Source organism: Salmo salar, chromosome 17, assembly GCF_965601325.2.
Source record: "Salmo salar chromosome 17, fSalSal1, whole genome shotgun sequence".
Lineage (NCBI taxonomy): Eukaryota > Metazoa > Chordata > Actinopteri > Salmoniformes > Salmonidae > Salmo > Salmo salar.
This window is the reverse complement of record NC_138307.1, coordinates 26,297,155-26,313,579: the sequence shown is the minus strand read 5'-3', so window position 1 is coordinate 26,313,579 and position 16,425 is coordinate 26,297,155. Positions and strand designations below refer to the sequence as shown.

Here is a 16,425-nt window from a genome sequence, read left to right as displayed (position 1 = left end):
AAAATGGATTAAATAGATTTTTTCCCCTCACCCGTCAACACAATACCCCATAATGACATCACAATACCCCATAATGACATCACAATACCCCATAATGACATCACAATACCCCATAATGACAAAGTGAAAACATGTTTTTAGAAATGTCTGCAAATTTCTTAAACATGTAATACAAAAATATCTCATTATCTCACCACTTCTTACAAAACGGACCACTTCTTACACTTCTTATCGTCCCAGAATAGGTTCCTTGTTAATCCTTAGGCCCCGCGTGATGCGCTTATTGCGCCAATACTGGGATAACACTGTACCATGTAGGAGAGACCTTGTTTCTGTCTTATGGAGCTGCTCCAACCATCCAGAATACGATTCCACTGAATCTCCCTGGGTTTCCAATGGGAACAGTATCTTGCTGGAATCAGACCCTAACTCGGGCTTCAGTAAGTCTGTCAACATCTTCATACATCATTGTTAGAGGAGCTACGTTCACAAACAGTTGATGAAAAGATAAACAACGTGCTCGACTCCATCTTATATAAACTTAAATCAGGTGTTGAATCCTCGTATATAATCCAATGAACAGAAATAGTACAGCACTCCGGTAACTAAACTTACATTGACATATTTTTTTGCCTCACAAACGTTTCGGGTACGAAATGTCACAACATCACGTTATCGTATCCCTATTCTAAGTTTGTCACAGTGTTTATGAGATATATTGATGGCATGGAGGATGCCGTCCATTACATTTCTGTTTGTGTCCGATAAAGAACATGTTTCCTTTTTGGATGTTTTGGTTAGGCAAGATGGTAATGGCCTACTGAGAAACAGATAGAAACAGCAGTCATCTCAGCAGTTATCACATTCATTAAAAACAGCTGACTATACAGCCAACTCCTTCTCATTAGGCGCATGTGTGACTCTGATTCATCATTGGATGTACATGCCAAAGATTTATGTGAACGATTCAAAACAAGAGGTTATAAAGAAGAATTATTGAGTAAGACAAAGTGCGCGGAAATGCATTCTGCAACGTCAAAAGAAATCCCTCTCCTCCCTCTGCAACTTTGGTGTCCACCTACCGTCCCACTTCAAGGTCGATCCAGGTAGTGGTTAATACACATTGGCACATATTACACACTGACCCCAGCTTTGGTAAAGCCTTTGAATCCCCCCGAGGTTTTGCTGTAAGAGACCCTCAAATTTCCAGGATTGTTTAGTAAGGTCAGACTTTGTCTAAGAAACAATATTTTATGTCTATCAGTTACCTGACGGCAGTTTCCTTGTCACAACTGTCCACTGTTACGCTATGCCCAGAGGAAGGTTCCAGGTAGAATAACACATAACATGATATATGTTGTATATCTATATAGTGTTCCGGTCACTTGTGTTATGTTGGTAAGACCAAACGTGAACTTACGACAAGGATATGTGCGCATAAGAGCTCGATTCGAAAAAAATCACCTGTTGCCAGGCATTTCAACAGCCATAATTATGAACTAAGTACCGTCTATTATATGGGCATTGAATTGTTCTATGGGAGGAGATGGGGATCAATGATTTCTCCAAAGAGAGATATACTGGTAACACATGGCCACTCTTGTTCCAGCAGGCCTTAATGAGGAATGTTATTTTTCTCGGTTTTTGTAGTATGTTTTTTGTAGTAGGTTATAAATAGTCCATACATTTACGTAATGACATCATAATGTAATTGTATTGTGTGTCTATCTTTATTTGATTATCATGTTTCCCCCACAGCTTCCTCTGCTGGGATCTCTTGATTGGGCCAATACTGACTGTGAATTTAGAATTATGCCCACCTATGTGATCTTGTTGTTGTGACATTGATTGCTATTGCTTTGCACACTGAAGAAGGGCTTGTACCCCAAATGTTTGTGCTGCAATAAAAATATGTCAATTCAAGTTTATTTACCGGAGTGCTGTCCTATTTCTGTTCTTTGGAAAGAAGACTGAACCAGGTTTTCCTCTAGGATTTTGCTGTGTGCTTCGCTCCATTCAGTTTTTTTTATCCTAAAAAACTCCCTGGTCCTTGTCGATGACAAGCATACCCATAACATGATGCAGCCACCACCATGCTTGAAAATATGAAGAGAGGTACTCAGGGATGTGTTTTATTTATTTTTTTGCGGTTTTACTTTAGTGGTTTATTGCAAACAGGAGGCATATTTTTGAATATTTTTATTCTGTACAGGCTTCCTTCTCTGTCATTTAGGTTAGTATTGTGGAGTAACTACAATGTTGTTGATCCATCCTCAGTTTTCTCCTATCACAGCAATTAAACTCTGTAACTGTTTTAAAGTCACCATTGGCCTCATGGTGAAATCCCTGAGCGGTTTCCTTCATCTCCGGCAACTGAGTTAGGATGGATGCCTGTATCTTTGTAGTGACTGGGTGTATCGATACACCATGCAAAGTGTAATCAATAACTTCAACATGCTCAAAGGGATATTCAATGTCTGCTTATTTTTCATCCACCAATAGGTGCCCTTCTTTGCGAGGCATTGGAAAACCTACCTGGTCTTTGTGGTTGAATTTGTGTTTGAAATTCACTGGTCAACTGAGGGACCTTGTATGTGTGGGGTACAGAGATGTGGAAGTCATTCAAAAATCATGTTAAAAACTATTGTTGCACACAGAGTCCATGCAACCTATTATGTGATTTGTTAAGCAAATGTTTACTCCTGAACTTATTTAGGCTTGCCATAACAAATGGGTTGAATACCCAGCTTTTCATTTGAATTAATTTGTAAACATTTCTAAAAACCTAATTACACTTTGACATTATGGGGTATTGTGTGTAGACCAGTGACACAAAATCTAAATCTAATCAATTTTAAATTCAGGCTGTAACACAACAAAATGTGGAAAAAGTCAAGGGGTGTGAATACTTTCTGAAGGTCTCTCTCTCTCTCTCTCTCTCATCTATCTATCTATCTATCTATCTATCTATCTATCTATCAAGCCCCTGCTTCATAATAACTAGGGCCCTAGGGAGTCAACAATCTGAGCCGAATAAACCTGAACGGTCTGTTCATTCATTGGTAATAACACAGTGTAATCAACAGAGAGAAGACTGAAGTACCCAGTACTACACAGCTTTCACAGACAATCATATGAAATCAATCCTTGTATAAGCGGCCCCTCTTTACAAGACAACAGCCCATATTAAACCACGCTGTTGTCAGGTAAACGCCACCATTACACAGGATTGAATTGAAATGTTCTATACAAATCCATACCATCAGTGTTTCAGTGTAACAACAAGAGAAAGTGAAAACCCTGTCCACAGCAGTGCATTGATACCTTTAGTGTTCCAGTTGGGTTCAAGTGTTCTTCTATTCAGAACCTCTGACTCGGAGGCAGGGTGCGACAGTAGGCTCGGTCGCTATGCAGTGACTGCGTCCCAAATGGCACCCTATTCCCTATGAAGTGCACTACATTTGACCAGGTCTCCTATGGGCTCTGGTCAAAAGTAGTGCACTACACGTGGAATAGAGTGCCATTTGGGAGGAAGACAATGTTTATCCTTTATGACTTGTTAACAATGATACAAGGACAGAGGAAAGCAGAGGAGGTGACATGAGACGCAGGGATCCTCGCCCATGGAGTCTCATAACAAGGGCAGAGACAACGGTTGCTATGGAAACAACGACAAGGGGACAGACGACAGGTAGAGGAGAGTTGCCATGGGGACAGCCGGCAGTGGGTGGGTGTCTGTGTGGCAGTGTGCATGTGTGGCGTGGGTGTGTTTCATTTACCGCTCGCCAGCTGATCGAGCAAAGCCTGTGCCGAACGAGTTGCTTCCTGAAGCTTCCGCAACTTCTCTGGCCTCTCCCTCTCTATCGCCTGAGAGAGAGAGAGAGAGAGAGAGAGAGAGAGAGAGAGAGAGAGAGAGAGAGAGAGAGAGAGAGAGACAGAAGGAGACAGAGAAACAGAGGGAAACAAAGAGCGAGGGAAAAAGTGATACATCATGGCCATAGTGACTGGCTGACAGTGTAGTGGTAGTGGCTGAGTAATGAGGTATGGTACATTTTGGGTAACACTGCATTGTGAGGTGCATTATGGGTAAGGCTGCATGACCTATGACCTCACCAGGACTTTATCGTGGAGCTCCTGTACGCTGCCCTCCTTCCTGGACATGGAGAACTCTGGGCTCTGTAGGATGGCCTTGGAGCGCGTGATGAAACTGTGCAGCTCAGTGAAGTCCATGTCAAACCTGAACACACACAGAACAAAAAGTCAATCCCTACGCTGGTATAACGCTCCCAAGGTGTAGGACAACGTTAGGACAACCTGTTCACCAACTACACCTGCATATATACCTCTTCCTCTATGTCTTCCTCTGTGATCCAGTTATTTATGGCTGTAAGATTCTCCTAGTAAACCTGAAGACACACACTCTAGTCTAATTCACAGTGCTCTACACAACCACACAAGACCAGTTATAACAACTGTACCGAACACTGTCTACACATCACATCCCAAACATCTAAGGCATTCATCTGTTCTCGCTAAGTTACACAGCACCAACTGAGAAACTGAACTATTCAATAGTGGTTGACTCAGACTAGAGACATAATCCAAACCTACCTGTTAGTCAGCCTGTCTCAGGCCGGCCAGGGACAAGAGAGAGAGACTAGCTTGAGTACAGAGGGAGAGGGGCACATAGGTCTCTGGTCAAAACTACTGCACTATGTAGTGAATAGTGTTTCATTTGGTACGTCTCCAGAGACTGGCTGACAACTGGAATATTGTCTTTAGGCCCGGAATTCAATCGTTGCAGATAATGGATATTTCCCGCACAGCACACTACACACTAGACTCAGGATAAATCAGGATGTGCAACGATCGAATTCCTGCTATCACTCAAAGTCACAATCGAATTCCTGCTATCGCTCAAAGTCACGATCGAATTCCTGCTATCGCTCAGTCACGATCAAATTCCTGCTATCGCTCAGTCACGATCAAAGTCCTGCTATCGCTCAGTCACGATCAAATTCCTGCTATCGCTCAGTCACGATCAAATTCCTGCTATCGCTCAGTCACGATCAAATTCCTGCTATCGCTCAAAGTCACCAAGACTATAATACGTCTACACCCCCAGTTTGGCCACACCCCCTGGTGATTCTGCAGAAAAGTGATTGGAGGAGCCTGCCACCTCACCTTTTCCTGAGCTCTGATTCGACAACAATCTGTCTCTTCTTCTGGGGCGGTGGAGAGGGCAGCGCTGCTTTAGTATTCTTCACCACCACCTTCTCACGCGTCGTCACCTTGGATACGCTCGCCGTCACCGAGTGTGTCAGCTTCGTCTGCGCGGTCTGCACCGTGGTTACAGCCAGAGAGATCTAAAACACAGACACACACACAGTGTCAAGGCACAAACACACACAACATCAGTGTCAGCTCACACACACACAGACAGGCAGGTCAGGACACAAACACACACCAGAGATCCAAGGAATTTGTTTCTATCCTAAAAGTAAGAAAGTGAAGAATTGTTTGTGTTCAGCAATATGCCTGGGAGACCTTCTCTCGTCCGTGTGATCGACAGTGAATGTCAGAGTGACTGTTCCCTAACAATGTTAGAGTGACTGTTCCCTAGCAATGTTAGAGTGACTGTTCCCTAGCAATGTTAGAGTGACTGTTCCCTAGCAATGTTAGAGTGACTGTTCACTAACAATGTTAGAGTGACTGTTCCCTAGCAATGTTAGAGTGACTGTTCCCTAGCAATGTTAGAGTGACTGTTCACTAACAATGTTAGTGACTGTTCACTAACAATGTTAGAGTGACTGTTCACTAACAATGTTAGAGTGACTGTTCCCTAGCAATGTTAGAGTGACTGTTCCCTAGCAATGTTAGAGTGACTGTTCCCTAACAATGTTAGAGTGACTGTTCCCTAGCAATGTTAGAGTGACTGTTCACTAACAATGTTAGAGTGACTGTTCCCTAGCAATGTTAGAGTGACTGTTCCCTAGCAATGTTAGAGTGACTGTTCCCTAACAATGTTAGAGTGACTGTTCCCTAGCAATGTTAGAGTGACTGTTCACTAACAATGTTAGAGTGACTGTTTCCTAGCAATGTTAGAGTGACTGTTCCCTAACAATGTTAGAGTGACTGTTCCCTAACAATGTTAGAGTGACTGTTCCCTAGCAATGTTAGAGTGACTGTTCACTAACAATGTTAGAGTGACTGTTTCCTAACAATGTTAGAGTGACTGTTCCCTAGCAATGCTAGAGTGACTGTTCACAAACAATATTAGAGTGACTGTTCCCTAGCAATGTTAGAGTGACTGTTCCCTAGTAATGTTAGGGTGACTGTTCACTAACAATGTTAGAGTGACTGTTTCCTAACAATGTTAGAGTGACTGTTGACTAACTAGATGAATGTTAGAGTGACTAGAAGTGATAACAATGTTAGAGTGACTGTTCACTAACAATGTTAGAGTGACTGTTCACTAACAATGTAGAGTGACTGTTCCCTAGCAATGTTAGGGTGACTGTTCACTAACTATGTTAGGGTGACTGTTCACTAACAATGTTAGAGTGACTGTTCACTAACAATGTTAGAGTGACTGTTCACTAACAATGTTAGAGTGACTGTTCACTAACAATGTTAGAGTGACTGTTCACTAACAATGTTAGAGTGACTGTTCCCTAACTAGATGAATGTTAGAGTGACTGTTCACTAACAATGTTAGAGTGACTGTTCCCTAACTAGATGAATGTTAGAGTGACTGTTCACTAACAATGTTAGAGTGACTGTTCACTAACAATGTTAGAGTGACTGTTCCCTAACTAGATGAAAGTTAGAGTGACTGTTCACTAACAATGTTAGAGTGACTGTTCCCTAACTAGATGAATGTTAGAGTGACTGTTCACTAACAATGTTAGAGTGACTGTTACCTAACAATGTTAGAGTGACTGTTGACTAACTAGATGAATGTTAGAGTGACTGTTCACTAACAATGTTAGAGTGACTGTTCCCTAACTAGATGAATGTTAGAGTGACTGTTCACTAACAATGTTAGAGTGACTGTTACCTAACAATGTTAGAGTGACTGTTGACTAACTAGATGAATGTTAGAGTGACTGTTCACTAACAATGTTAGAGTGACTGTTCACTAACAATGTAGAGTGACTGTTCCCTAGCAATGTTAGGGTGACTGTTCACTAACACTGTTAGAGTGACTGTTCACTAACAATGTTAGAGTGACTGTTCACTAACAATGTAGAGTGACTGTTCCCTAGCAATGTTAGGGTGACTGTTCACTAACAATGTTAGAGTGACTGTTCCCTAACTAGATGAATGTTAGAGTGACTGTTCACTAACAATGTTAGAGTGACTGTTCACTAACAATGTTAGAGTGACTGTTACCTAACAATGTTAGAGTGACTGTTCCCTAACTAGATGAATGTTAGAGTGACTGTTCCCTAACTAGATGAATGTTAGAGTGACTGTTCCTCAACAATGCTAGTGACTGTTCCCTGCCTGTTCCGTAACTCTATGAAAAACATATACATTTTCACGTAAAATAGTCACAGGTTTATGGGGTAAACAAACTATTTCAATAAACTTGATGTTGTTCTTTTCTGAGCTAAAAGCCTAAAGTGATGTAATCAGTGGTTGACTTGGGCAGGAGTTGGTCGGAGCTGACTACCGGCACCTCAAATGTTCTATTGCTCCTCTTCTAGAATATTAGCTCAAAAGTGTTGTGGAGCTCCTGCACCTAAATATAAACAGTACCGGCACTGAAAATGAAACCAGAACCTATTTCAGTCCAGGTAATGCTCTGGACGTGAGGAGCCTTTCACACTGTATTGAAATGAAAGAAGAGCTTCACTTAGATACATTTGTTCTTTCACATTTTACAACTGTTACTCTCTCGTGGATGTGTGGTAGGGTCAATAAGAGAAATAAAGTGCGAGCTATTTAGTTGTTAGGAAACTAAACTGAAGCCCTGATTAGTGAGGTGTGGAGTCCAAACAGTGCTTTATCTCTGATAACACAGATAACTCTTAACATCCTCTGTGTGATGAAATAGACATTTTCATGTTGTACGTGTGCTTGCTTATGCGTTTTATCCAAGTACATAAAGATGCATAAAGATGCACTTTCTGTATAATCTCAGCCAGTCAAATTGTGAACCACGTCATCAAATTGTGTATTATGTCATCAAATTGTATACTACGTCATCAAATTGTGTACTACGTCATCAAATTGTGTATTATGTGTATTATGTCATCAAATTGTATTCTACGTCATCAAATTGTGTACTACGTCATCAAATTGTGTATTATGTGTATTATGTCATCAAATTGTATACCACGTCATCAAATTGTGTACTATGTCATCAAATTGTCTACATCATCAAATTGTGTACTAGGTCATCAAATTGTGTATTACGTCATCCATTCCTGCAAAAATATTTTTTTTGCAATTCGTATGCTATGTTACAAATCCAATTGAAACTATGTGTTTAGAATTTGTTGTGCTTAAGATCATGGAGTGCATTTTTAATTCCATTGTACATGACCAAAGTGTGTGGCAGACCTGGGTTCAAATACTATTTGATATCTCTCATGAACGCTGAGTGTTTGCTATAGCCTGGATGGGTCCCGGATGGGCGAAGTTTGCCAGTTTGGGACTATTCTAATGATCCAGAAGGCCAGACAAACCCAGTCAAGCACAGATAACATATTTGAAATGATTTTAAATAGTATTTGAACCCAGGTCTGGTTTGTTGAATATGAATATGCCCTCACACATTATGGTCAGGGACAAAATAGATGTATGACAGACAGGCTAATAGATTGGTCAAACAGTGATATTGGAGTGTCGTGCTGCCATGGCGACCGTGAGATGTGAGATAGCAGCTGGCTGACAGCTGATGGATGCTAGAGGTAGTTGATTAACATTGGGCTCATGAAGACACCACACTACAACTAGGGTCAAATAATATGATTATAATGGGCCTGGAGAGAGACATATGATTATAATGGGCCTGGAGAGAGAGACATATGATTATAATGGACCTGGAGAGAGAGAGACATATGATTATAATGGGCCTGGAGAGAGAGACATATGATTATAATGGACCTGGAGAGAGAGACATATGATTATGATGGACCTGGAGAGAGAGACATATGATTATAATGGGCCTGAAGAGAGAGACATATGATTATAATGGACCTGGAGAGAGAGACATATGATTATAATGGGCCTGGAGAGAGAGACATATGATTATAATGGACCTGGAGAGAGAGACATATGATTATAATGGGCCTGGAGAGAGAGACATATGATTATAATGGGCCTGAAGAGAGAGACATATGATTATAATGGACCTGGAGAGAGAGACATATGATTATAATGGACCTGGAGAGAGAGACATATGATTATAATGGGCTGAAGAGAGAGACATATGATTATAATGGACCTGGAGAGAGAGACATATGATTATAATGGGCCTGGAGAGAGAGACATATGATTATAATGGACCTGGAGAGAGAGACATATGATTATAATGGGCTGAAGAGAGAGACAGAAAGGGGGAAATAGATAGTTGGAGAGAGAGACAGACAGCAACACAATTAGACCCAACCAAATCATGACAAAACAAAAAGATAATTACTTGACACATCGGAAAGAATTAACAAAAAAACTGAGCAAACTAGAATGCTATTTGGCCCTAAACAGAGAGTACACAGTGGCAGAATACCTGACCACTGTGACTGACCCAAACTTAAGGAAAGCTTTGACTATGTACAGACTCAGTGAGCATAGCCTTGCTATTGAGAAAGGCCGCCGTAGGCAGACCTGGCTCTCAAGAGAAGACAGGCTATGTGCACACTGCCCACAAAATGAGGTGGAAACTGAGCTGCACTTCCTAACCTCCTGCCCAATGTATGACCATATTAGAGACCCATATTTCCCTCAGATTACACAGATCCACAAAGAATTAGAAAACAAACCGATTTTGATAAACTCCCATATCTATTGGGTAAAATACCACAGTGTGACATCACAGCAGCAAGATTTGTGACCTGTTGCCACAAGAAAAGGTCAACCAGTGAAGAACAAACACCATTGTAAATACAACCCATATTTATGTTTATTTATTTTGCCTTTTGTACTTTAACCATTTTTACATCGTTACAACACTGTATATATACATAATATGACATTTGTAATGTCTTTAATCTTTTGGAACTTCTGTGAGTGTAATGTTTACTGTTTAATTGTTTATTTCACTTTTGTATATTATCTACTCCACTTGCTTTGGCAATGTTAACATATGTTTCCCATGCCAATAAAGCCCCTTGAATTGAATTGAATTGACAGAAAGGGGGAAATAGATAGTTGGAGAGAGAGAGACAGAAAGGGGGAAATAGATAGCTGGAGAGAGAGAGACAGAAATGGGGAAATAGATAGCTGGAGAGAGAGAGACAGAAAGGGGAAAATAGATCGTTAGAGAGAGAAAAAGAGAGAGAGAGAGAGAGAGAGAGAGAGAGAGAAATACAAACACAGAGAGAGACAGAGAAAGTGGTTGAGATGGAGAGAGACAGAGACAGATGAAACACATGCGACTGACAATTAGTATTTGAACCCAGGTCTGGTTTGTTGAATATGAATATGCCCTCACACATTATGGTCAGGGACAAAATAGATGTATGACAGACAGGCTAATAGATTGGTCAAACAGTGATATTGGAGTGTCGTGCTGCCATGGCGACCGTGAGATGTGAGATAGCAGCTGGCTGACAGCTGATGGATGCTAGAGGTAGTTGATTAACACTGGGCTCATGAAGACACCACACTACAACTAGGGTCAAATAATATGATTATAATGGGCCTGGAGAGAGAGACATATGATTATAATGGGCCTGAAGAGAGAGACATATGATTATAATGGGCCTGGAGAGAGAGACATATGATTATAATGGACCTGGAGAGAGAGACATATGATTATAATGGGCCAGGAGAGAGACATATGATTATAATGGACCTGGAGAGAGAGACATATGATTATAATGGACCTGGAGAGAGAGACATATGATTATAATGGACCTGGAGAGAGAGACAGATGATTATAATGGGCCTGGAGAGAGAGACATATGATTATAATGGGCCTGGAGAGAGAGACATATGATTATAATGGACCTGGAGAGAGAGACATATGATTATAATGGACCTGGAGAGAGACATATGATTATAATGGACCTGGAGAGAGAGACATATGATTATAATGGACCTGGAGAGAGAGACATATGATTATAATGGGCTGAAGAGAGACATATGATTATAATGGACCTGGAGAGAGAGACATATGATTATAATGGACCTGGAGAGAGAGACAGAAAGGGGGAAATAGATAGTCGGAGAGAGAGAGAGAGAGAGAGAAAAAGAAAGGGGGAGAAATACAAAGACAGAGAGAGACAGAGAAAGTGGTTGAGCTGGAGAGAAAGAGAGACAGAGATGGAAGTGACTGACAGATAGAGTGGTAGTGAGAGATAGAAAGAGAAAGACAGATCGGTAGAGAGGTTAGGTACCTGTGAGCTGCTCCTATCCAGGCTCTGCACCAGTTTGTCCCAGCGTTGGGCGAAGCTCTCCAGCCTGGCCTCCAGCTTATGAGCCACCTCTTTGTTCTTCACTGAGGAAACGAGGTCCTGACACAGAGAACACAGCTTGTCCATGGTCGGTCTCTTCATCTCCAGGTCACCCTTCACCGTCTGACACACACACACACACACACACACACACACACACACACACACACACACACACACACACACACACACACACACACACACACACACACACACACACACACACACACACACACACACACAAACATTGATAAAAATGTTTCTGTTGAACCTTTATCAAGGGAACCTGGCTGGTGGACATAATCAAAGGTTTCCACCTAAAGTTCTGATAGGAGCTGTCACTAACCACTAACCTCCTGAAGTCATTGGCTCAGGTTTGTCTAAGACCCGCCCTCACTGCTAGCTTCCTAAGGTGATTGGATAAAGGAGCTGTCACTCACCGCTAGTCTTCTCAGGTTAGCCACCATGTCACTCTGCTCCTTGATGCCACTGCTCTGGATGGACAGAACCAACTTCTCCTTCTGAGTCAACCATGAGTCAAACGAACACTGCAGAGAGAGAGATACAAAGACAGACAGAGAGACAGACAGAGACAGAGAGAGAGAGAGAGAGAGAGAGAGAGAGAGAGAGAGAGAGAGAGAGAGAGAGAGAGAGAGAAAGGAGGAGAGATGAGGTGAATAAGGGCAGATAGGTGAAGGGAGAGGTGCTGTTGTAATTCATCAAACTTGTATCCAGCAATTCCACCCTGTTCAAGGTGATCTGACCTCTGATCTGACATCATCAGAGAGGTTAAAGCAACATGGTGGGAAACCTGACTGCTCTGTAAGATTGATCTCAGAGATGTAAGAAGACATTAAGAAGAGTTTGAACCTCTGAACATAGAAGAACCTCAGTCTGTTCCAGAGGCCTGTGTGTAGTCTCCTTTTGGCCAGATAGGTCTGACTCGCAACACTAGCCTGTTAGCTCTCTAACACAACACTACCCTGTTAGCTCTCTACACAACACTAGCCTGTTAGCTCTCTACACAACACTAGCCTGTTAGCTCTCTACACAACACTAGCCTGTTAGCTCTCTACACAACACAGGCCTGTTAGCTCTCTACACAACACTAGCCTGTTAGCTCTCTACACTACACTGGCCTGTTAGCTCTCTACACAACACTAGCCTGTTAGCTCTCTACACAACACAGGCCTGTTAGCTCTCTACACAACACTAGCCTGTTAGCTCTCTACACAACACTAGCCTGTTAGCTCTCTACACAACACTAGCCTGTTAGCTCTCTACACAACACAGGCCTGTTAGCTCTCTACACAACACTAGCCTGTTAGCTCTCTACACAACACTAGCCTGTTAGCTCTCTACACAACACTAGCCTGTTAGCTCTCTACACAACACTAGCCTGTTAGCTCTCTACACAACACTAGCCTGTTAGCTCTCTACACAACAATATCCTGTTAGCTCTCTACACAACACTAGCCTGTTAGCTCTCTACACAACACTAGCCTGTTAGCTCTCTACACAACACTAGCCTGTTAGCTCTCTACACAACACTAGCCTGTTAGCTCTCTACACAACACAGGCCTGTTAGCTCTCTACACAACACTAGCCTGTTAGCTCTCTACACAACACTAGCCTGTTAGCTCTCTACACAACACTAGCCTGTTAGCTCTCTACACAACACTAGCCTGTTAGCTCTCTACACAACACTAGCCTGTTAGCTCTCTACACAACAATATCCTGTTAGCTCTCTACACAACACTAGCCTGTTAGCTCTCTACACAACACTAGCCTGTTAGCTCTCTACACAACACTAGCCTGTTAGCTCTCTACACTACACTAGCCTGTTAGCTCTCTACACAACACTAGCCTGTTAGCTCTCTACACAACACTAGCCTGTTAGCTCTCTACACTACACTAGCCTGTTAGCTCTCTACACAACACTAGCCTGTTAGCTCTCTACACAACACTAGCCTGTTAGCTCTCTACACTACACTAGCCTGTTAGCTCTCTACTCAACACTAGCCTGTTAGCTCTCTACACAACACTAGCCTGTTAGCTCTCTACACTACACTAGCCTGTTAGCTCTCTACACTACACTAGCCCGTTAGCTCTCTACTCAACACTAGCCTGTTAGCTCTCTACACTACACTAGCCTGTTAGCTCTCTACTCAACACTAGCCTGTTAGCTCTCTACACAACACTAGCATGTTAGCTCTCTACACTACACTAGCCTGTTAGCTCTCTACACTACACTAGCCCGTTAGCTCTCTACTCAACACTAGCCTGTTAGCTCTCTACTCAACACTAGCCTGTTAGTTCTCTACACAACACTAGCCTGTTAGCTCTCTACACAACACTAGCCTGTTAGCTCTCTACGGACCAACATGGCCGCCCATCCACCCTTTGTCTGAACATTACCTTGAACGGGGATGTCTTGTCTATGTGTTCTATTCTGTTTCTATGCTGTTACCTGTTCCTCAGTGAAGTGTTGCCACTGGAGCAGGATCTCCTGTAGCAGAACCCAATGCTCCTCTGTCCACTTACAGATGGCTGCCCACCGGTCTCCCAGGTGCTGAAAGGAAGAACACACACGTTAGAAAAGAGGGGTTGTTTTTTTCATGGTCCTTGGAGGCGGATTTGAAGCAACACCTTAGAGATTCCAGATAGACCAGATACAAAATGGAACCCGGTGTTACTCTCAGCATCACATACAGTACAACTCCTTTCAACAAGACATGCTACTGAACTACACAGGTTGAACTCCACTGGCCACCTCTCCACCTGGTTTCTACAGGATATTCTACTGAACTACAAAGGTTGAACTCCACTGGCCACCTCTCCACCCGGTTTCTACAGGACATTCTACTGAACTCCACAGGTTGAACTTCAATGGCCCATTCTCCACCCGGTTTCTACAGGACATTCTACTGAACTCCACAGGTTGAACTCCACTGGCCACCTCTCCACCCGGTTTCTACAGGACATTCTACTGAACTCCACAGGTTGAACTCCGCTGGCCACCTCTCCACCCGGTTTCTACAGGACATTCTACTGAACTCCACAGGTTGAACTCCGCTGGCCACCTCTCCACCCGGTTTCTACAGGACATTCTACTGAACTCCACAGGTTGAACTCCACTGGCCACCTCTCCACCCGGTTTCTACAGGGCATTCTACTGAACTCCACAGGTTGAACTCCACTGGCCACCTCTCCACCCGGTTTCTACAGGGCATTCTACTGAACTCCACAGGTTGAACTCCACTGGCCACCTCTCCACCCGGTTTGTCAATAGAAGACATGTAAAGGTCAGCCTTTCAGAATGTATGTTTGTCCTCTGTTTCTTATAGCAGCAGTTAAAACAGGTTTGGTTGTTTGGTGCCATATCGTATCGCTCCATCTTTCTAAACACTAAACAACAACAACCACTCTGCATTAGACTGTATCTCTATTATGATTCATACTGACAAGACTACGGCATCTTCTCCTATTATCTCCTAATAACCACATACAAGAGACAAATAAACTAACTAACAAAGCAATTTCCCCTTTTCTCTTTCTCCCTCCCTTTCTCTCTCTCTCTCTTCTGCTCCACCTGCCCCCCCACTCTCTCTCTCCCCCCCCTCTCTCTCTCTCTCTCTCTCTCTCGCTCTCTCTCTCAGAGCAGAATCCTGAGTTCCTGGACCGATAACTGCTAGACATGGTTAATCACCAGAGAACACTCATTATTTACCATCCAATCTATTTACACACAAATACTACGATCTACCCGAATGGGTTTCTCTTCTCTCTTCCACTAAGGGAGAACATCAGCCGACAGTGTATTAGACAGTGTATTAGACAGTGTACTAGACAGTGTACTAGACAGTGTACTAGACAGTGTATTAGACAGTGTACTAGACAGTGTACTAGACAGTGTACTAGACAGTGTATTAGACATTGTACTAGACATTGTACTAGACAGTGTACTAGATAGTGTATTAGACATTGTACTTGACAGTGTACTAGATAGTGTATTAGACAGTGTATAAGAACACTGTGTGTGTGTGTGTGTCCTGCCTGTCTCACCTGTAGTTTCTCCTCCAGGGCAGCGGTGGCGCTGTCTCCACTGTTCTCATCCACCACCACCACCATGTGTGTCAGAGAGTTGACACGCACCTGCTCCAACTCTAGGTCCTCCTGCAACAGCTATAACAGGCATGATAAATGGGTTGAGTCTAGTAGGGACAAAATGGAAGGAAATGGCCCAAAATGGAAGGAAATGGCCCAAAATGGAAGGAAAAGGCCCAAAGTGGAAGGAAATGGAAAGACACTATCTGAAGTCATCTAATAGTAAATGTCCATGATTATTTCACTAGGATGTGCTGTAATGAACATAACCCTGAAAGGACCCCAGCCCTGCAGGTAGCTAGATAGTAGGTGACCTACTTTGTGGTCCTCTACTTGGTGTTTAACATCCTCCAGGTCTGGCCCCATAGGCTGAGCCCCCATCCGCTTGATCCGCCCCTCTGTCAGCTCCAACCAATCAGTGAGCTGCTTCAACTGCTGGTGTTGAAGGTCCATCAACACCTCATGGAGTCTGGGGGAGGAGGATGAGAGGAGAGAGGAGAGGAGGGGAGAAGAGCAGAGGGAAGGAGAGGAGGAGAGGAGAGGTGAGGAAAAGAGAGGGAGGAGAGGAGAAGAGAGGGAGGAGGGGAGGAGAGGAGGAGAGGAGAAGAGGAGAGGAGAGAAAAGGAGAGGAGAGGGAGGAGGAGAGGAGAGGAGGAAAGGAGAGGAGGGGAGGAGAGGAGAAGAGGAGAGG

The 16,425-nt window shown here is 43.0% G+C and overlaps 1 protein-coding gene across 9 annotated transcripts in view; it reads right to left on the bottom strand.

Moving 5' to 3' along the window:
* LOC106592409 (dystrophin) overlaps positions 1–16,425 on the bottom strand; it is a 429,474-nt gene that overhangs the window by 167,119 nt on the left and 245,930 nt on the right. For all 9 annotated transcript variants that reach the window (XM_082963707.1, XM_082963700.1, XM_082963702.1 and 6 more), the window contains 8 exons: positions 16,053–16,203; positions 15,693–15,812; positions 14,098–14,199; positions 12,068–12,175; positions 11,571–11,750; positions 5,185–5,366; positions 4,114–4,237; positions 3,780–3,867 (listed from right to left, as the gene is read on the bottom strand). In XM_082963707.1, coding sequence (XP_082819833.1) covers positions 3,780–3,867; positions 4,114–4,237; positions 5,185–5,366; positions 11,571–11,750; positions 12,068–12,175; positions 14,098–14,199; positions 15,693–15,812; positions 16,053–16,203 — 1,055 coding nt within the window. The remainder of the gene's footprint in view (positions 1–3,779; positions 3,868–4,113; positions 4,238–5,184; positions 5,367–11,570; positions 11,751–12,067; positions 12,176–14,097; positions 14,200–15,692; positions 15,813–16,052; positions 16,204–16,425) is intronic.